This window comes from Podarcis filfolensis, assembly GCF_964270895.1.
Source record: "Podarcis filfolensis genome assembly, chromosome: 18".
NCBI classification, from domain to species: domain Eukaryota; kingdom Metazoa; phylum Chordata; class Lepidosauria; order Squamata; family Lacertidae; genus Podarcis; species Podarcis filfolensis.
Window position 1 is genome coordinate 7,412,738 of NC_139622.1, and position 21,792 is coordinate 7,434,529.

The window sequence follows — 21,792 nt, forward strand, 5'->3', positions numbered from 1 at the left end:
ATATATATGTATACAGTGGTACCTCGGGTTAAGTACTTAATTCGTTCCGGAGGTCCGTTCTTAACCTGAAACTGTTCTTAACCTGAAGCACCACTTTAGCTAATGGGGCCTCCTGCTACCGCTGCACCGCCAGAGCACGATTTCTGTTCTCATCCTGAAGCAAAGTTCTTAACCTGAGGTAATATTTCTGGGTTAGCGGAGTCTCTAACCTAAAGCGTATGTAACCTGAGGTACCACTGTGTGTGTGTGTGTCTATTTAGCTAATGGGGCCTCCAGCTGCTGCCACGCCGCCGGAGCACGATTTCTGTTCTCATCCTGAAGCAAAGTTCTTAACCTGAAGCACTATTTCTGGGTTAGCGGAGTCTGTAACCTGAAGCACCACTGTGTGTGTGTGTATACATATATATATATATATATATATATATATATATATATATATAATATACACACACATAGAGAGAGAGAGAGAGAGATATGAAACTAATAATAATAATACAGTGGTACTTCAGGTTAAGTACTTAGTTGGAGGTCCATTCTTAACCTGAAACTGTTCTTAACCTGAAGCAGCACTTTAGCTAATGGGGCCTCCTGCTGCTGCCATGCCGCCAGAGCATGATTTCTGTTCTCATCCTGAAGCAAAGTTCTTAACCTGGGCACTATTTCTGGGTTAGTGGAGTCTGTAACCTGAAGCGTATGTAACCTGAGATACCACTGTGTGTGTGTGTGTACACACACACACACACACACATATATATATATATATATATATATATATATATATATATATATATATATAATTAATAATAAAAATAATACGGTGGCACCTCAGGTTAAGTACTTAGTTGGAGGTCCGTCCTTAACCTGAAACTGTTCTTAACCTGAAGCACCACTTTAGCTAATGGGGCCTCCTGCTGCTGCTGCCGTGCCGCCGGAGCACGATTTCTGTTCTCATCCTGAAGCAAAGTTCTTAACCTGAAGCACTATTTCTGGGTTAGCGGAGTCTGTAACCCGAAGCGTATGTAACCTGAGGTACACGCACACACACACATATAATAATAATAACATAGTAAATTAATATATAATAATAAATGAATGGCTATAATAAATGATTAATAATAAATATATTCACACACACATATATATATATATAAAATATATATTAAATATATTAAATAATATATATATATTAAATATATTAAATAATATATATATATATTAAATATATTAAATAATATATATTAAATATATTAAATAATATATATTAAATATATTAAATAATAAATATATATTAAATATATTAAATAATAAATATATATTAAATATATTAAATAATAAATATATATTAAATATATTAAACAATAAATATATAAATACTAATAACAATAAATGAATGAAAATAAAATAACACAAATTGACGAAGATAAAGGATAAGGAACTCGCAACTTCCCCGCTTCTCCCCCCCATTCCTCACCTCCCGAAAGCGGCGCTCTAAGCGCCACCTCCATGAGGACTAGCGCCCCGCCTCGCCCGCCTCCCTCCCGAGCGTCCGTTACAGGGCAACGGCTCGCGCTCTCCCTCCGCGCGGTCTCCTTGGCGACGCGGCGCCCGCCTCCCCCTCGCCTCCCCATTGGTCCCCTCCTCCTCCTCCCCCCCACTCTCGCCATTGGCCGAGGCCATCCCGCGCCGCCATTGGCCGAGGCGGCTGCCCGTTGCCGGAGCGGCGGCGGGGGGAGGGGTTTCCGGTTCCGGCGTGGCGGCGGCGGCGGCGGTTGTAGCGCAGGAGGGAAAGGAAAAGGAGACTGTGGCGGGCGGGGGGGGGAGGGCAGGGCGAGAGCGCTGAGGAGAGGCCGGCGGGAGAGGCGCAGCAGGCCCCGAACCATGAGGCGGCGGCGGCGGCCTGAGGAGGAGGCGGAGCAGCAGCAGAAGCGGCAGCCCTGAGGGGAAGCCAGGCTAGGCCCGAAAGCCCAGCAGGACGGGAAGAGAAAGAGGCGGGCGGGCAGGCCGGGCCCAGCCATGGACAATCAGGTGAGGCGAGGGGGGGGGGAGGGGCCGCTCTCGCCCCGCCCTCCCGCTCCACAAGAGGGGGCGTGGCTTGGCTGCATTGGCTGCCCTCGCAGGCCCCGCCCCCCGCCTGGTGGAAAAGGGGGCGGGGTTTGGCGGCCCTGAGGGGGCGTGGCGCGGCTTGGCGGTGCCGCAGAGCCCTGGCTCCTCCCCGTGGTGGGCGGGGCCTTTTTACCTGCTGGCCTTCCCCTACGCCCCTCCCATCACACACACACAGAGAAGGGGGCGTGGCTCTGCCTCGTGGGTGGGCTGCCAGCTGCCAAAGGGGCGTGGCTTGTCACCCTTGGGTTTGTGGGACCGCCAGGGTCATCTAGTCTGACCCCCCCCCTCGCGATGCAGGGATTATTATTATTATTTCCGTACCATTCCGAGCACAATTAGTATGGACTAGAACGGTGCATGCTCTGATTATCTCCCGCTTGGACTACTGCAATGTGCTCTACGTGGGGCTGGCTTTGAAGGTGACCCGGAAACTACAACTAATCCAGAACGCGGCAGCTAGACTGGTGACTGGGAGCGGCCGCCGAGACCACATAACACCAGTCCTGAAAGGCCTACATTGGCTCCCAGTACGTTTCCGGGCACAATTCAAAGTGTTGGTGCTGACCTTTCAAGCCATAAACAGCATCGGCCCAGTATACCTGAAGGAGCGTTTCCACCCCCATCATTCTGCCCGGATGCTGAGATCCAGCGCCGAGGGCCTTCTGGCGGTTCCCTCATTGCGAGAAGCAAAGCTACAGGGAACCAGGCAGAGGGCCTTCTCGGTGGTGGCGCCCGCCCTGTGGAACGCCCTCCCACCAGATGTCAAAGAAAAATATAACTACCAAACTTTTAGAAGACATCGGAAGGCAGCCCTGTTTAGGGAAGCTTTTAATGTTTAATAGGTTATTGTATTTTAGTGTTTTGTTGGAAGCCGCCCAGAGTGGCTGGGGAAACCCAGCCAGATGGGCGGGGTATAAATAATAAATTATTATTATTATTTGCCCAACGGTATAGCTCCCTCCTCCAGTTACTGAAATGGGGAGGGAACAGGCTCCTCTCCTCCAGAGTATGGAAAGAGGAGCTGCCAGGATCCAGGAAGGGGGTGTGGCTTTGCTCCATCGAAAGGCTGGGAACCCCCCCCCCCAAAAGAGTAAGGACTGGAATGCTTGGGGGAGATGAGTGGCTCCTCCTCCTTCCCAGCCCATATCTGAGGGAGTGGAGTTTGGTTCTGCCGCCCAAAGGCACAGTTGTGTTTTGTGGACCTCCATTGTTCTGTTCTTTGCTCACCCCTCTATTCTATTAGCTGGGAAAAGAGGTGTTTCCACTCTTGGAAGTGGGTGTGTCTCCCTGAGAAGGGGAGGAGCTTGCGACTCAAAATTAGGGTAAGTGAGAGAGACTTGGGGGAGTTTTGAGTTCTTGGAGCCCGACCCTTTCTCGGTGGGGGTGGAGGATGCTTGGACAAGGAGGGCAGACAGCTGCCCCCTCCCCTTTCATGTACAGACGCTTCGGGTTGCACGATTTCGGGTTGCGCACCGAACCCGGAAGTACCAGAATGGGTTACTTCTGGGTTTCAGCGCTTGCGTATGCGCCGAAGCGCTAAATTGCGCTTTGCACATGCACAGAAATACTGAATTGCAACCCGCGCGTGCACAGACGTGGCGCGGCAGGTTGCGAACGTGCTTCCTGCACGGATCACATTCACAACGCGAGCATCCACCGTACATGTAAATATATCTCTGTGTGTATATACACTAGCACGTACACCCCAAAAATAAGATGAGGAAAGAGAGCTTTGCTTGCACGTATTGTCTTGTTGCAGTCTAGGCAGCTGCTTTGTAAAGTAGACCCAGTAGTATTGTTTTCATACTTCTCATGGTTGCCCAAGGCACGGCTGGCCTAACTCTGCCTCTTTTTGAGTTCATGGCAGAAGGCAGTGTTCAAACAAGGAGCTTCACAGCTTTTACTCATAGCATTCCCACTAGGCCTGCATGCCCATGTTGCACAGATAGGCCTTTGCTGACCTCCTGTCTATATAGCTGATTATATACTGGATCACCATTACTGTGTATCAGTATATACCTGGCTATAATAACAGCTTTGTGTATTTGAAATGCAGTTATTTAGACAGCAACTACTGTATGTCATATATGTGTGTATTCAGCAAGAATGGGCACGTGTGTCTGTATACACACGTTATATTTTATGTTTTTTGGATATCTTTAAATTTTCAAATCAACAAACACAGGCTACATGGGCAGCTCGTTCCGCACACATGCTGAAATATGCATTATATTGAATACACATTATATAAACACACAAGCACATACAGCTGGCTACATGTGAATACTTCTGTGTTCATGTAAGCCTGTATCTAATTTATCTAAAACGTTTTGTAGCATGTAGCAAGGGGTACGTGATGTTTATATAAATGTATATTTGATACAGTTTGCATATTGGATGTAAGATAAGGAGGCAGACTTACTCTTGTTGGCTATCAATGAACTGGTTCCTACATGGCTGTTCCACCACTTGATATCTTAACTGTGAAGTAGTCATTAACAGTTCTAACACCAGAGGCCCATTTTTCATATCTCCTCGAAGGCTCTGTGTGTCAGCAGTTCCCAGACATAGAGGTCTGGTTCATTCTTGATTTCTTGCCTCCTGAATCACTGGTAGCTGAAAGGTGAATAGACTCCACTGCAAAGCCCTGTGTTTTGAGGAGATGCGCGGAATTCTCCTTGCAATGTTTTATCTGCAATAGCCCATCCACACATGCAAGTTACTTGTGGATATTGCAGTTACCAAACAATAGCCATGTCTGTGTCACCTAGAGCGGTTCTCAGACTCTGGTCTGCGGCCCACAGATTTCATTCATGTGGTCTGTGGCATTTCTGCAATAAATCATATTGATTTTAGCTGCAGTTTTATTGCTTATATTGTATTCTATTGCATTACAGTTTGTATTTTGTAGAATTCAACTCGTAATACCATAAAAGAAAAAGAAATAAAAGAAACAATTAGAAATACAATTACAAATCATGCAGCACATTGTAATTGCTACAGTAGGAAAGAAAACCATTAAGCGATTCGCCAAGACCCCCAGCAGTTTTCAAGTGGTCCATGGCAAGTAAAGGTTTGGGAAGCACTGCCCTAAAGGCAACCAGGACATCCCCCTGTTTGGACTCTTCAAATAATGTTCATATTTATGTACGTTTATGTGACCTCTCTGAAACACACACTGATGTTCTGGATGCATCACTGCACATATACAAGGATCCCCTGGTAAATACATTTTTTGTTCTGGCACAAGCACGAAAAGGGAGTCTCTCTGCCTTTCCTCTGATCCTGGAGAAACATGAGGACTCTCTGTGATGCCAGGCCAACTTGAAGCATGAAAGAGAGAAGTAATGCAAGGACTGTCCCTGGTGTTGTGTTGAACATGGAAGATGCTTGGGAAAGCCGTGAGAAAGCTTCCTGCAGAATATATGAAGCTTAGCTGCCTTGGGGGTTAGTTCCCATTCCTATCCTCGGCTGTGGAGGAAGGCAAGGGGCTCACACACACACTTGGGCTCAAAACAAAAAAAATTTTTCCTTCCAGTAGCACCTTAAAGACCAACTAAGTTAGTTATTGGTATGAGCTTTCGTGTGCATGCACACTTCTTCAGATACACTGAAACAGAAGTTGCCAGATCCTTCTATATAGTGAGAAGGTGGGGAGGGGTATTACTCAGAAGGGTGGTGGGAATGGGTGATTGGCAGATAGCTGTGATGAGCCTGTTGACGACTCTTAACGACTGCAATAGGTCTTACAGGAAAAAGCAAGGGGCTCATCACAGCTATCTGCCAATCACCCATTCCCACCACCCTTCTGAGTAATACCCCTCCCCACCTTCTCACTATATAGAAGGATCTGGCAACTTCTGTTTCAGTGTATCTGAAGAAGTGTGCATGCACACGAAAGCTCATACCAAGAACTAACTTAGTTGGTCTTTAAGGTGCTACTGGAAGGAAAAAAATTTTTTGTTTTGACTATGGCAGACCAACACGGCTACCTATCTGTAACTGGAACACTTGGGCTCGCCCTTGAGCTCATATCATTTCAGAAAACTCTTATTCCCTTTAAGGGGAGCATCTTGACAACACCAGGTTACCAAGGGGAGCCCAGATTTGTTGACACCTGCACAAATATTAGCCCTTTCATTCTCAGGGACTGTATTTCAACAATACAATTAAAGGGAAGACCAACCTGTACCCTTCCTTCTTAAATACTTTTGGGATTTCCTTACTAGGAAGTGACCCAGGTTCACTTCCCTGCTCTGCCACAGACCTTGCTGGATGCTTGTGTTTCGGTTGAGGGTGCTCAGCATGACTGATACGGAAGCAGGACAACACTCGAGCACAATAGGATGTTGAGTGAGAGGTCTGCACTATGAAGCCAGTAACAGGAGAGAGGAAGTCTTCTGAAAGTAAAATAAATATGTCAGTGCCTCATGTTTTGCCATCATGTGTGTCCACCTTAATGCCCCCAAAGTATCTATGCACGGCAAGATGCACGTGTTTCAGGTTCATGTCCATAGCTGTCAACCTTCCCTTCTTTTGCGGGAAATTCCCTTATTCCAGCGCCGCTTCCCGCTGCTATCCCGGATTGTTAGATATCGTGTAGACTGTCCCCGGGACAGGTGAGGCTGCTGATCCCTTATTTTTGAGGCTGCCGATCCCTTATTTTCAAATCTGAAAGTTGACAGCTATGTGCATGTCCAGCTTGTGCCCCTGTCCAATCCTGCTCTTTTGACTACTTGCAGTGGGAGCTCAAGGGACCCGTTCTTTTGGGGAGGGAGAAGAGATGCTGGCTAGTTCCAAACATGCACCTTTGGATACGCACCTTATCCATATCTGCATTCAATCATAGAATTGGTGGGTGCCTTTCAGACCATCTAATTCAGGCGTAGGACACCCTTGGTCCTCAGGATGTTGCTAAGCTATAACGCCTGTCAGTCCCAGGAACTGGCTGTTCAGCAACATAAAGGTAAAGGGACCCCTGACCATTAGGTCCAGTCGTGACTGACTCTGGGGTTGCGGCGCTCATCTCGCTTTATTGGCCGAGGGAGCCGGCGTACAGCTTCCGGGTCATGTGGCCAGCAGGACTAAGCCGCTTCTGGCGAACCAGAGCAGCGCACGGAAACGCCATTTACCTTCCCGCCAGAGTGGTACCTATTTATCTACTTGCACTTTGACATGCTTTCAAACTGCTAGGTTGGCAGGAGCAGGGACCAAGCAACGGGAGCTCACCTCATCGCGGGGATTTGAACCGCCGACCTTCTGATCGGCAAGTCCTAGGCTCTGTGGTTTAACCCACAGCGCCACCCGCATCCCTACTGAGGGTCAAAGGTTTCGCAGACGTGACCAAGTCCGGCCCCTTGCATCCCCCAAAGATGCAGCTTCCACAGGAAGACCTTCATTAAGGCCAATGGTCCTCTTGTCAAACTCTTTCCATCAAGAAGGTCCTCCTGTTCAACAGAACTCTGTTCTCCTGTAACTTCCATCCATTTGATCTAGTCCTGTGCTCTGAGGCAGCATTCAACCTTTCACCATGAGGCATACCGTATCAGGGGAACTGTATTTCTTCTTGCCGCTGCTGCGCCGACTTTGACATCCCTAGATGTTGCCTGTCTCCTTCCTCATTCCATAACTCCCTTTGCCTCCCTAGTGCACGGTCCAGGTGAAGTTGGAGCTGGGGCACCGCGCCCAGCTACGGAAGAAGCCCACCACCGAGGGGTTCACCCATGACTGGATGGTGTTTGTGCGTGGCCCAGAACAATTCGAGATCCAGCACTTTGTGGAGAGGGTGGTCTTCCGGTTGCATCAGAGCTTCCCTAAACCGAAACGTGGTGAGTTCATGTGTGTGTGCCGTATTTTTCACTCTATAAGACGCACCAGACCACAAGACGCACCTAGTTTTTGGAGGAGGAAAACAAGAAAAAAAATATTCTGAATCTCAGAAGCCAGAACAGAAGAGGGATCGCTGTGCAGTGAAAGCAGCAATCCCTCTTGCTGTTCTGGCTTCTGGGATAGCTGCGCAGCCTGCATTCGCTCCATAAGACGCACACACATTTCCCCTTACTTTTTAGGAGGGAAAAGGTGAGTCTTATAGAGCAAAAAATATGGTAGCTTTCTCTGTAGGTGTGTTCTGGCATATTTCAAAGCACACAAGTGCTCCCATTGGGGACAGAGTACACATGCAAGCCCTGCCCTCTTCCCCCCCCAATACCCCACCGCTAACACCAAGATATGCTCCGTCCCTGACCACCCCCACGTTGAATGGGATCTGCCAGGGGCTTCTCCTTGTGTTTGCTTGAACACAACCAAAATGCCTCTTGTGGTTGGGGCATCCTCAGCCACAGAACAGTGAAGGGTACCTGCTCTTCATCAGATGAACACGAGTAGAAACCCCCTGTAGACCTTCCCCAGTCGGCACAGGGGTTGTTGTCAGCTGTTGATGGGAGTGCTTTGGGGTGTGTGGCTTGCTTGAGAATCCCTGCACCACCCATCCGCATATGCAGGGTCGGATCCAGCGCTGGTCCTACTCAGAGTAAGTCTATTGAAAGGATGTACATGGCCTGTTTGGGTCCATTCATTTCAGTGACTGTGCTCTGAGTAGGTTTTAGCAGCCCACGGAATTCACATGTTTTGACGAACGCCTGAACTGTCAGTGAGCCAGAAGTACCTGCAGGCCAGCAGTGAATGGCTCCTTTCTCACTGCAGTCCTGCTCCTTGAGTGAGAACAATTGTTGGCCTAACACATGGGTAGGCAAACTAAGGCCCGGGGCCCGGATCCAGCCCAATCACCTTCTAAATCCAGCCCATGGACGGTCTGGGAATCAGCGTGTTTTTACATGGGTAGAATGTGTGCTTTTATTGAAAATGCATCTCTGGGTTATTTGTGGGGCATAGGAATTCATTCATTTATTTTTTCAAAATATAGTCCGGCCCCTCCACAAGGTCTGAGGGACAGTGGACCGGCCCCCTCCTGAAAAAGTTTGCTGGCCCCTGGCCTAACGCAAGGATGCTATGCTTGCTGCATTATCATCATCTCCATATTGGACTGCGAGAGACCCCTGTCTGAAAGAAAGCCAGTGTGGTGTAGTGGTTAAGAGCGGTGGACTCGTAATCTGGTGAACCGGGTTCGCTTCCCCGCTCCTCCACATGCAGCTGCTGGGTGACCTTGGGCCAGTCACACTTCTCTGAAGTCTCTCAGCCCCACTCACCTCACAGAGTGTTTGTTATGGGGGAGGAAGGGAAAGGAGATTGTTAGCCGCTTTGAGACTTCTTAGGGTAGTGATAAAGCGGGATATCAAATCCAAACTCTTCTTCTTCTGAAACTCTGGAGAGCCATTGCCGGCCCATGTAGGTGAACTAGGTGGACTAGAGGTCCAACAAGATTCCAAGGTCCAAAGCAGCTTCCTGTGTTCCTGTAGTAGGTTATTGTTTTCAATAGTGTGTCACTCTGGAGTGTTTCACAAACATGATCTTGTAATCCATTCTCTAGGTAGGTGTGGAGATTCTCAGATTGGCAAAGAAGGAGAAGCTTGCCTGAGGCTACATAGCGTAGAAGCTAGCCAACCTGTATGTTTCTTCTGCGATCCAACAGCCCTGAAGTTTTAATACTTAATTTCTGCTTTTCTTCTCAGTTTGCAAAGAGCCTCCTTATAAAGTGGAGGAGTCTGGCTATGCTGGCTTCATTATGCCCATTGAAGTCCACTTCAAAAACAAGGTATCATTTCAATCTCTCCTCCTTGCCGCCCCCGGGCTCCCTTCTTGCGTTCCCTTAAAGCACCCGGCAGACTTAGTGGGCTGGCCAGCCCCTACAGCAATGTAGCTGAACCGCATTGGCCCAGCCCAAGTTTTTATCCAGGTCCAGTTATCATTTAACCTGCTCGTTTTGAAGCAATGAGACGGTCTGTGCATTTCATGCACATTTCCATGCGTTGATCTATCATGGGATCTCCAGATAAGCAAAGGACCTCCCTGATCTGCCTCTTTTCTCCTTGTCTTTCACATCTCTGCATCTCTTTGTGGGGAGGTCTCCAGTGCACTGCTCGCAGACACGACAGCAACTTCAGACACCTCCCAAGACCCCCTGCCCCTCCCAAATTCTTCTTTTAAAAATTAAATTAGTTTTTGTAGATGGGAGTGTTCAGTTTCTTCTGTTTGTTTCATTTCTTAAGCAAATGTATCAATCACTTTGCAGCACAGAGCCACTGAAGCCATGTGCCATGTAACATAACTGTTGGTATTTTGACTTTGTGGGGGCTGGTTCTGAGCATTGCCAGTTTTTCTTCTGCTAAATAGATATTCTGCGGTGCCCACAACAGATTATTAGAATTCCAAATGTCTCTCGTGCCCAAAAAAGTTGGGATCCCTGCCTTGCTATTCAGATTTTAAAACAGGCATCCCCAAACTCAGCCCTCTGGATGTTTTGGGGCTACAACTCCCATCATCCCTAGCTAACAGGACCAGTGGTCAGGGATGATGGGAATTGTAGTCCCAAAACATCTGGAGGGCTGAGTTTGGGGGTGCCTGTTTTAAAAGCAGGTAGAACAGTGGATAGATTGTGTTGGCCCCAAACCAGCACCCTAGAATATGTAACCTTCCTCTGACTTCGGTTGGTACCTGATCTTTGCACCGTTATCCATGATGAGATAAAAGTCCAGGCCTGATTGCTGTGAGGGCTGCCCCTAGTGCCCATCTGGGAAACCTTTCGGCTCAGAGTACTGCAGTCCGGCTGCTAACTGGAACCTGCAGAATGGAGCTGTGTTCTTGCCAGTCCTCCAGGATCCTCCCTGCCCACTTCTGTGCCTGGAAGGTGCAGTTCGGAGTGCACATTTTGACCTACGCAGCCAAAAGCTTTTGGGCCCGGGATAGGCTGTTCCCATACAAGCCTGTGTTTGAAGTTTCGGCTGGGTTGCCCTCTATGTCTGCTGTGTTTTGTTCTGCGTTTGTTGCCTATCTTCCTAGTGTGTTTCAGAATTGTTCTCAGCCATCGCAGGGACCGGGGCGAAAAGAGAGCCATGTCTGAATGTCAGTATAGCAATAAGTGACCAAACAAACCCCTGTGTTGCAAAGAGAACGTCAGCAATGTCTAGGCAACACGATGACCATGTACATATGCAACAGACAATCTTTATAGAATTCCTTTAAACCATAACAAGTACAAAATAATCTTTAGTCTCAAAGTCTCTGAAAATCTTTAAACACTGAGCAGCGACTACATTATTACATGAGCACTGTTCCACAGCATTTGATATTTTCATTTACATACATTCATTCGAAATAAGATGGGTTTATGAAGCAATTCTATATCCTCCCACCACGCTGACGAAGAATTCTGCGAAACAGTAGTCGATATCCGGAATCACTGTTCAGTGTTGGACATCATATTTGCTGAATACACAAAGCTTCACAGCTTGTCTTTCATCGTACAAAGTCTGGTACCTCGCTTTGTTGAAAGATTTCAGAGACAAAGATCATTTTGGACTTGTTATGGTTTGAAGGAATTCTATAAAGATTGTCTGTTGCATATGTACATGGTCATCGTGTTGCCTAGACATTGCTGAATGTCGGTACAGTGGTACCTCGGGTTACATACGCTTCAGGTCACAGACTCCGCTAACCCAGAAATAATGCTTCAGGTTAAGAACTTTGCTTCAGGATGAGAACAGAAATCGTGCTCCGGCGGCGCAGCAGCAGCGGGAGGCCCCATTAGCTAAAGTGCTTCAGGTTAAGAACAGTTTCAGGTTAAGAACGGAGCTCCGGAACGTATTAAGTACTTAACCCGAGGTACCACTGTATAGGCAACCCTGATCTAGAAGTGCCAAAAGTCTGACGCAATATAAGGCATCTCCCTGCGTTGGTATATATTGTTGTTAAAACCGCTTCATGAGGCTTTTCCTCCTTTGCGTTCAGGAGGAACCGAAGAAAGTTTGCTTCACCTACGATCTTTTCTTGAACCTGGAGGGGAATCCGCCCGTTAACCACCTGCGCTGTGAGAAGCTGACCTTCAACAACCCCACCAAGGAATTTCGCCGAAAACTAATCAGGGCTGGTGGGGTGAGTAGCCAAGACAAGATGCACCCTGGTCTTTGCATGCTCCGTGTAATGACTATTTGCTGTTCTTTGGATCGCTCTAGCCAAAAGCTCATAGCAGAATGGGTTTTGTGAAGTGCGGTTACGCTTTTCATTTCTAGGCTGGGAAACAGGGTGAGGGTGATAGAGGTTTGTTGTGTGGTGCAGAGAAAATGACTGGATAATATGATAAAATGACTGGAAAATATGAAGAACGGAGGTTCTGACGAACGGATTATTAAAAACGCGTGAGGTAAACGGTGGAAGTCTTTTTTAAAAAAACAACAGTTCATTTAAGGTAGATAAGGACAAGATGAAATTATACAATTGAATATAAATATAGACGGGAAACAGCTATGTATTGTGAGTACTTACCTACTTTTAAAAATTTCCACTTATGATCTTTTTCTTTTACTTCTTTATTCTTTCTTGGTTCTTTTTTTCTTTTTTCTGATATCTTATCTTCCATTTCACTGCTTTATTGTGAATAGCATTTTATAGAGGTATAAATAACTGTAAATATGATAAGAGACAAAATATTCTCTAATTCTTTTTCCTTGGTTAGATGTATTTTCTTTTTCTTTTGTATTTTCTTTTGTTGTGAATATGTATGTTTTCTAATTTGTACTTAATAAAAATATTATTTTTTTAAAAAAGGAAATGACTGGATAGGGGATTTCTGGAATTTGCTGGCACAAAGGTGTGGAACAGCATTAATATCCAAGTTGTCTCTCCCTAGGTGGTGGTCATGCCAGAAGGTGCCGAAACAGTGTCCAGGCCCAGTCCTGACTACCCCATGTTACCCACAATACCGCTCTCTGCCTTCTCTGATCCGAAAAAGACCAAACCGCCCCATGGGTCAAAGGTGAGTTGCTTGGGAAGAGTGTGGGAATGTCCTTCCAAAATGATGAGGTCTAGAATCTTTCGTCGTTCCCATTCTGCAGAGACGCTAAAGCCCTCCGAAGAGGCATAGAATTATGTGCACACTACATATACCGTATTTTTTGCTCTATGAGACTCACTTTTTCCCTCCTAAAAAGTAAGGGGAAATGTGTGTGCGTCTTATGGAGCGAATGCAGGCTGCGCAGCTATCCCAGAAGCCAGAAGAGCAAGAGGGATCGCTGCTTTCACTGCGCAGCAATCCCTCTTGCTGTTCTGGCTTCTGAGATTCAGAATATTTTTTTTCTTCTTTTCCTCCTCCAAAAACTAGGTGCGCCATGTGGTCTGGTGCGTCTTATAGAGCGAAATATACGGCATCCCTTTGGCCTCCACATTGTATTATGTTTGAGTTGAACTAATGGCTGGAAATCACAGAGAATTGGGTCTCAGGTAAACTATGCAAACCTCCACTAGTCAAGGCCATTCAAGAGTGGGCCAGGCTGCTTTAGGAGGTGGTGGGCTCTCTGTCACTGGAGGTGTTGAAGTAGAAGAAGAAGAAGAGTTTGGATTTGATATCCCGCCTTTCACTCCCTTTAAGGAGTCTCAAAGCGGCTAACATTCTCCTTTCCCTTCCTCCCCCACAACAAGCACTCTGTGAGGTGAGTGGGGCTGAGAGACTTCAGAGAAGGGTGACTAGCCCAAGGTCACCCAGCAGCTGCATGTGGAGGAGCGGAGACGTGAACCCGGTTCCCCAGATTACGAGACTACCGCTCTTAACCACTACACCACACTGGCTCTCAGACTGGGCAGTCATCTATCAGGGATGCAGTAGTAGCAGGTTGGACGTATGACTTCTAATTATTTGATACGTTGCATCTGTAGCAGAGAACAGAAGTAGGGGAAAGATACCCTAGGCCAGAGAGGAGAGCCTAGGTGATCCTGCACTTGCAATCGTTATTGCAGAATCCTCAATCTTCGCATTGTTATAAATTGGAAAGAATATGAGGAGTCTCTTTCTGATTGCAAATGTAAAAGGGGCAGGTAACTGATCTGTATTAATTATTCTTGAATAACTGAGGGAATGGCTGTCCTGCAGCAGGCCGAGCACAAGTCAGGGATTGGGAAACTGTACCTTGCCTATGAGACTTAAGCTTGCTTCATTAACGTCCTATACAATCAAGGCTAAGCACCTCTGACACACGTTTCTCGGTCTGTGGTCCAGTGAAGCCACAGAGTTGATTTCTGAGAATGTGTAGTGAAAAGGGGGGTCCTGCTGGAACTTGTGAGTTGCCCAACTATGAAAATGTGGGACCAGTGTAAATGTTTTGGACCAGTGTAAATCTATGGAGGAAGGAGGGGCCTTTCTGGATGAATGGGTGTTGCAGCCACCTTTATCCCTTTGTTCCATTGTTTTATTTTCTGCTAGTTTCTGTCTGTTTACCATTTTGCTTTCTTCTGAATTTGAAAGAACACGGCCACAGTGAGATACGACTTACCGTATTTTTTGCTGTATAAGACGCACTTCTCCCCTCCTAAAAAGTAAGGGGAAATGTGCGTGCATCTTATGGAGCGAATTGCAGGCTGCGCAGCTATCGCTGAAGCCAGAACAGCAAGAGGGAGAGCTGCGCAGCGAAAGCAGCGATCCCTCTTGCTGTTCTGACTTCTGGGACAGCCGCGCGAAGCCTCTTCAGGGCAACGGGAGGAACGCTTCGCTTCACTGGAGAGGCGCTGCGCAGAGAGGGAAAGCTGAACAGCGCCCCTTCAGCGAAGCGGGAGGAGATATGGAGCCCCTTCCGTTTCTCCTTCCGCTTTGCTGGAGAAGTGCTGCGCAGATTCAGAATATTTTTTTTCTAGTTTTCCTCCTCTAAAACTAGGTGCATCTTATGGTCAGGTGCGTCTTATAGAGCGAAAAATACGGTAACTGATTATCTGAATGCTTCCTGCATGGTGGCTTTCCCTTTGGAGGAAGATTCCATTTTCTCCGCAGAACCCAATCCTTTCTTACAGGACGGGATAATTAAACTTGGCTGTTCTTTTCATTTCTCCACTGGTGCTTAGGAGGCCAACAAAGATGGCAGCAAAGCTTCCAAGCCACACAAGGTCACCCGAGAGCATCGCGAGAGGCCCAGGAAAGACTCGGAGAGCAAAAACTCCTCCAGAGACCTTGAAAGGGAGCCGGGTAAACCTGTGAAGGACTCCTCCAGGAAACCCACTGAGAACAAGGTGCCCAAGGAGGAGAAGACCCTCCCGAAAGCTGCTTTCAAGGAGCCCAAGCTGGCTCTGAAGGAGCCCAAGCTGGAGAACACGTCACCAAAGGGTGGTCCTCCAGCGCCAGACATGAAGCCTTCCAGCAAAAGGCCCTCTACGGTGGAGTCTCCAAAACCCAGCGCTAAGAAGCCGAAGAAGAGCAGCTCCAAAGGAGCCAAGACCGTCCCGGCAACGTCCCCTCGGACTTCGTCTTACGCCGAGAAGAAGCCAGCCAAGGAGAAGCCGAGCGCCAAAGTGGAGAAGATGAAAACGGAGACTGAAACGAAGGCGATCAAAAAACCCATGGAGGTGGCGGTGGCAGAGGACTCCAATTCCGAGGATGAAGCTTCTCTGAAGTCAGAGGTGAGGGGCTTGCTCTCTTCCCTTCAGGCAGGGCTGCGCTGTATGGCGTCTGCTGAGTGTAGGCGATTAAATACAACCCATGCTGAAGACAGACTGTTTGGACCTGGAGCTCTTGTTGAGTTTCATTCCTGCACCTGCCTTCTCTGCCCTCTAGTCCTGCTGACATTTCTTCTTAGGATTCGTAAAAGTTTTTCAGAATGCAGGGAAACCCTAGAGGTGAGGTACAATGTAATAATAATAATAATAATAATAATAATAATAATAATAATTTATTATTTGTACCCCGCCCATCTGGCTGGGTTTCCCCAGCCACTCTGGGCAGCTTCCAACAAAGATGAAAAATACACTAAAACGTCACATATTAAAAACTTCCCTGAACAGGGCTGCCTTCAGATGTCTTCTGAATGTCAGGTAGTTGTTTATCGCTTTGACATCTGATGGGAGGGCGTTCCACAGGGCGGGCGCCACCACCGAGAAGGCCCTCTGCCTGCTTCCCTGTAACTTGGCCTCTCGCAGTGAGGGAACCGCCAGAAGGCCCTCGGAGCTGGACCTCAGTGTCTGGGCAGAACGATGGGGGAGGAGACGCTCCTTCAGACATACTGGACCGAGGCCGTTTAGGGCTTTAAAGGTCAACACCAACACTTTGAATTGTGCTCGGAAACGTACTGGGAGCCAATGTAGGTCTTTCAAGACCGGTGTTATATGGTCTCGGCGGCCGCTCCCAGTCCCCAGTCTAGCTGCCGCGTTCTGGATTAGTTGTAGTTTCCGGGTCACCTTCAAAGGTAACCCCACGTAGACCGCATTGCAGTCGTTTACCTTCCCGCCGGAGTGGTACCTATTTATCTACTTGCACTTTGACGTGCTTTCGAACTGCTAGGTTGGCAGGAGCAGGGACCGAGCAACAGGAGCTCACCCCGTCACGGGGATTCGAACCACCAACCTTCTGATCAGCAAGTCCTAGGCTCTGTGGTTTAACCTACAGCGCCACCCGCGTCCCAGCAATGAAAGTTAGGATGCCTCAAATGCCATGTACTGAGAGCAGGGGTCAGCAAACTTTTTCAGCAGGGGGCCAAACCACTGTCCCTCAGACCTTGGGGGGGCTGCACTATATTTTTTGGGGGGGAGGAATGAATGAATTCCTATGCCCCACAAATAACCCAGAGATGCATTTTAAATAAAAGCGTACATTCTACTCCTGTAAAAACACGCTGATTCCTGGACCATCTGCGGGCTGGGTTTAGAAGGCGATTGGGCCAGATCCGGCCCCCGGGCCTTAGTTTGCCTACCCATGACTGAGAGTATCACAGCTCAAAGAAACTCAGGAAGTCTTGAAATGCAGAGATGCAAGGTATTAGGTATACCCAGGCCTTTGGCTAATACAGTGGTACCTCGGGTGAAGTACTTAATTCGTTCCAGAGGTCCGTTCTTAACCTGAAACTGTTTTTAACCTGAAGCACCACTTTAGCTAATGGGGTCTCCTGCTGCTGCCGCGCCGCCGGAGCACGATTTCTGTTCTCATCCTGAAGCAAAGTTCTTAACCTGAAGCACTATTTCTGGGTTAGCGGCGTCTGTAACCTGAAGCGTATGTAACCCGAGGTACCACTGTAAAACAATCTGGCCTTTTAAAGTGGGGGTGGGTATTGTTTCTGTTTGTTACTGTGCTTTGTATTTTTGTGTTTCTATACTGTAAATTGCCCTGTGATCCTCAGATGAAGGGCAGTATAGAAAATCCTATTACAGCTGTCGTCCCCCCAAACAACATGAGGATCCAACTTATCCCTGTCTTTCTTAAGTCCTGAGAAGAAGGTTGACCAGACTTCCAAGTCTGTGGTGTGCCGTATTTTTCGCTCCATAAGACGCACCTTTTCCCTCCTAAAAAGTAAGGGGAAATGTGTGTGCGTCTTATAGAGCGAAAGCAGGTGGGAGGCTCTGCTTAGCGCTCCCTTTAAAGAGCCGCGCCTAGCGTGTGTGCGGCTCTTGGGGGCTTTTCCGCGAGGTGGGAGAAGGGACTGACAGGCTGCCCTCTGTCCCTTCCCACACCTCCCAGAAAAGCCAGCAAGAGCCGCAGCCAGGCTCTGCTCAGCGCTCCCTTGTAAGGGCTCCCATTCGTCCCTCATCCCGCTTTGCTGGGAAGCCAGCAGAACAAGAGGTTCTTGCTCTGCTGGCTTCTCGGTGAAGCGGGAGGAGCGACGGAAAAGCAAGAAAAGCAGGAGCCGCTTACATGCTCTGCGCAGAATTTTTTTTTTCTTGCTTTCCCCCTCTAAAAACTAGGTGCGTCTTATGGTCAGGTGCGTCTTATGGAGCAAAAAATACGGTAATCCTCTTGGTTACTAAAGGACAAAACTGAAGAACCTTCCATGGGAAATAAAAGAAATGGGGCTGGGCTGGGCTGGGCTGCCATCTCTCTCTTTCTGCCATTCCGCTATACGGACCCAAGGGTTGAAATTAATTCTCTCTCTTCCTTCTTCCTTTCTCTGTGCCGACTGAAGTCTGCCCCATCCAGCCCTTCCAACTCCAGCTCCAGCTCCGACTCCAGCTCCGACTCTGATTTCGAGCCATCTCAGAACCACAGCCAAGGTGCGTTGCTGTTTGGAAATCTCACGTGAGTCTTGGTGTCAATTAAGCCTACGATGCCTCCCCCCCAAGTGTGAGGTTTTTGTTTGTCATGCTGGCCCAATAATAGCCACCGGTTCATAAAACCTGGCACTCAGCATTGTGCTTCCTGAATGTTGAAAGCACTTAGCTAAAGGCACAGAAAATCTTGACAAGGGCTGATGTCAGTCAAGTGACTGAGCTGGAAAACTGGAAGCGTCCAGTGTAGGTCCCCTTAGGTGGTCCAGTGGACCATAAAGAAGGCTGATTGCCAAAGAATTGATGCTTTTGAATTCTGGTGCTGGAGGAGACTCTTGAGAGTCCCATGGACTGCAAGAAGATCAAACCTATCCATTCTTAAGGAAATCAGCCCTGAGTGCTCACTAGAAGGACAGATCCTGAAGCTGAGGCTCCAAGACTTTGGCTACCTCATGAGAAGAGAAGACTCCCTGGAAAAGACCCTGATGTTGGGAAAGATGGAGGGCACAAGGAGATGGGGACGACAGAGGACGAGATGGTGGGACAGTGTTCTCGAAGCTACCAGCATGAGTTTGACCAAACTGCGGGAGGCAGTGGAAGACAGGAGGGCCTGGTGTGCTCTAGTCCAGGGGGTCACGAAGAATCGGACACCACTAAACAACAACAGGTGGCCCAGGGCAAGTCATTCTCTTTCAGCCTCAGTTGGTGCTGAACTACATCCACCTACATCAGCCATCTTTTAGCACAACCATGCGAAGTAGTTCAGCACCAACTGAGGCTGAGAGAGAGTCACTTGCCCTGGGCCACCTAAGGGGGACTAAACTGGGCGCTTCCAGTTTTCCAGCTCAGTCTCTTGACTTACATCAGCCCTTGTCAAGGTTTTCCTGTGCCTTTAGTTAAGCAGCTTCCTTTTTTAAAATACCGCCGCTGTAGAAAGTCGTGCCACTTGGCTAGACATAAACGCGGCAGCCTCACCAGTTCCCCGAAAACCCCAGAGAGCTGCCGCCAGCAGAGACCAGCCTCCTCCAACCCTGTGGGACCCGATGTTTCAGTCAGCATGGCCGGACATCGAAGAGTTGCAAAAATAACTGCTCGCCTGAGGGAATCTTTAGAGAAGTTGCTGCTTTTTCCACCTCCCTTCGCAAAAAAGGCCATGTTAGGCTAGCAAAACACTGCTAGGGCAGGAACTGATTTGCAAAGTTAGCCATGGTGTGCTTGACTCGCTTCACCTATATCCTTTCCACCTGGCACAATTTCACCGCAATTGGGTGCAGTAATACGGCTGGGGGGGGAGAGAATATTCTGCTTTGGCCAGATGTTGCAGGTGTCGAGCTCCTCAAATTGTTCATCTCTGGTTACTTGGGAAGCAGATAGTTGCGTGTTCACCCCACCCCTGGTGGGAGCCATAACAGGGGTGCTCTTCTGGGTGGGGGGGGGTTATCAACAAACAGAAGCAAATGTGGGTAAAAACAAATCGTTAGTATTAATTCTGCCATTTTTTGGTACTAAACAATAATACTTAGTATTTGTCAAGTGCTTCTCTAAAGTGTTTTACATTATCTTGCTGTAATCTAATCCCTACAACAAACTTGCAAGGTAGGTCAGTGTGATCCCCGGATGGTTTGACGGGTGGGGTTTGAGTCTGAGAGAAAACGTCTTGCCTAAGTCTGCCTTTGCCACAAATCTGTGGCAGATGCAAGATTTGAAATGAGGACTTCCTGAATCACAGCGCCATCTCTCCGCTGCTATGTCAAATCACCTCTCTGACATATGTGCTTGCCTCTTGCCTCTTCTTCTCTCTCCCACCCCCCTTAAAAATGAATTCAGGACACAAGCTGACGGATGGGTTAACTGGCGTGCAGGTGGGGGCACCCAAGGGAGAAGGCAGAGCCATGTGATCACCAGTCTTGGAGCAGACAGCTTCAAATAGTCAAATGTTTGCAACCTTCTCTCTTCCTGGAATCCTGAAGACAGTCTTCCTAGCTTCTACTGCTTGGGTGGGAGACCTTTGGCTCTCCATATGACTCTAAACTGGGACGCGGGTGGCGCTGTGGGTTAAACCACAGACCCTAGGACTTGCCGATCAGAAGGTCGGCGGTTCGAATCCCCGCGACGGGGTGAGCTCCCGTTGCTCAGTCCCTGCTCCTGCCCACCTAGCAGTTCGAAAGCACGTCCAAGTGCAAGTAGATAAATAGGTACCGCTCCAGCGGGAAGGTGAACGGCGTTTCCGTGCGCTGCTCTGGTTCACCAGAAGTGGCTTAGCCCTGCTGGCCATATGACCTGTACGCCAGCTCCCTCGGCCAATAAAGCGAGATGAGCGCCGCAACCCCAGAGTCGGCCACGACTGGACCTAATGGTCAGGGGTCCTTTACCTTTATGTCTCTAAACTACAGCTCCCACCAGTCATCTCTGGCCATTGGCCATTCTTGCTAGAACTTGTGGGGGTTGTAGTTGAGTGTCTGGAGGGCTAAAGATTCCCCACTCCTGCTGTACTCGGCTCCTTGTATCACACTTAACTACCACCACCTTTGCAGGTGCAACAAACAGAGCAACTGTCCACACGTAAAAGTGCCTCCACAGATGTAAATAAGGTTTATTTATTACAGGCTTCCCAATGGTGTTTAGAACTCTGTGGACAAGTATTTTGGAGGCAGGGAACTTCTTGTTACAGTGGAACCTCGGTTTTCGAGCTTCTCGGAAGCCGAACATTTCAGTTTCCGAACCCCGAAAACCCGGAAGTAATTGCTTCCATTTTCGAACGCGCCTTGGAAGCCAAATGGCTTCCGAAGCGCGTTTCTCAATTTTCTCCATTGAAATTGCCTACCGTCCATTGCACCTCAGTCGTCGAATGTTTCGGAAGCCGAATGGTCTTCCGGAACATACTACGTTCAACAACCAAGGTTCCACAGTAGAAGGTTTCTAAACCCGTTTCTTTTTGTTCTGAAATGTCTGATGGCAACACAGTGATTTTGCTGTCAAACCGGAGAGATGGGAGGGGGACTTGATAGAGTCGCAAAATGTCTGCTTGCCTGTGGGGCAGACCCAAACCACCAGTGGCCCTCTATGCTGTATGAATGCCCCTTTTCCTCCGAATTGTGTCCCGTGGCTCAACAGCCACCCTGTTTACTGTTTTAGACAGGTAGAACAACAAGCTAAACAGGCCTTGTGGTGGGCCACTCTCCCTGTTGCGATCAGGCTGTGTTTGGCTTGGGGAGCCCTCAAACTGTGCCACCCTGTGTACAGGCTGGCCCAGTGGGAACTGAAAAGAGCCCAAACGGACACTGCCTGGTAAGCAGCCCAGCACAACTCCGCTTAGCGTTGAACCTGAGTTTCCCTGTCCTGTGCCCATTTTTAAACTGGCTTTCCTGGCTTCTGAACCCCAGGGCCTCTACGCTCCATGGTCGAGGACTTGCAGTCAGAAGAGTCTGACGATGATGACAGTTCTTCTGGGGAAGAGCCGGCGGTCAAGGCAGCTCCCATCAGCAGGGATGCGAGGTGAGAGCAGCCCGGGTTTGTTTATGTGCTGTTTTTGCCTGTGTTCAAGGCAATCAGGGACGCGGGTGGCGC

General features: G+C 48.3%; 1 protein-coding gene and 1 long non-coding RNA gene across 2 annotated transcripts in view; one reads left to right on the forward strand and one right to left on the reverse strand.

The window, feature by feature from the left end:
* Positions 1–21,599, reverse strand: part of LOC310753656 — a 198,551-nt gene extending 176,952 nt beyond the window's left edge. The window contains exon 1 of the long non-coding RNA XR_014543429.1: positions 20,379–21,599. This is a non-coding gene — a long non-coding RNA (uncharacterized lncRNA). The remainder of the gene's footprint in view (positions 1–20,378) is intronic.
* MLLT1 (MLLT1 super elongation complex subunit) overlaps positions 1,827–21,792 on the forward strand; it is a 32,254-nt gene continuing 12,288 nt past the window's right edge. Inside the window, exons 1-8 of the mRNA XM_083594656.1 lie at positions 1,827–2,025; positions 7,751–7,931; positions 9,732–9,814; positions 12,007–12,150; positions 12,905–13,030; positions 15,103–15,654; positions 18,144–18,231; positions 21,609–21,720. Of these exons, the coding sequence (XP_083450782.1) occupies positions 2,014–2,025; positions 7,751–7,931; positions 9,732–9,814; positions 12,007–12,150; positions 12,905–13,030; positions 15,103–15,654; positions 18,144–18,231; positions 21,609–21,720 (1,298 nt within the window). The 5' untranslated portion in view covers positions 1,827–2,013. The remainder of the gene's footprint in view (positions 2,026–7,750; positions 7,932–9,731; positions 9,815–12,006; positions 12,151–12,904; positions 13,031–15,102; positions 15,655–18,143; positions 18,232–21,608; positions 21,721–21,792) is intronic.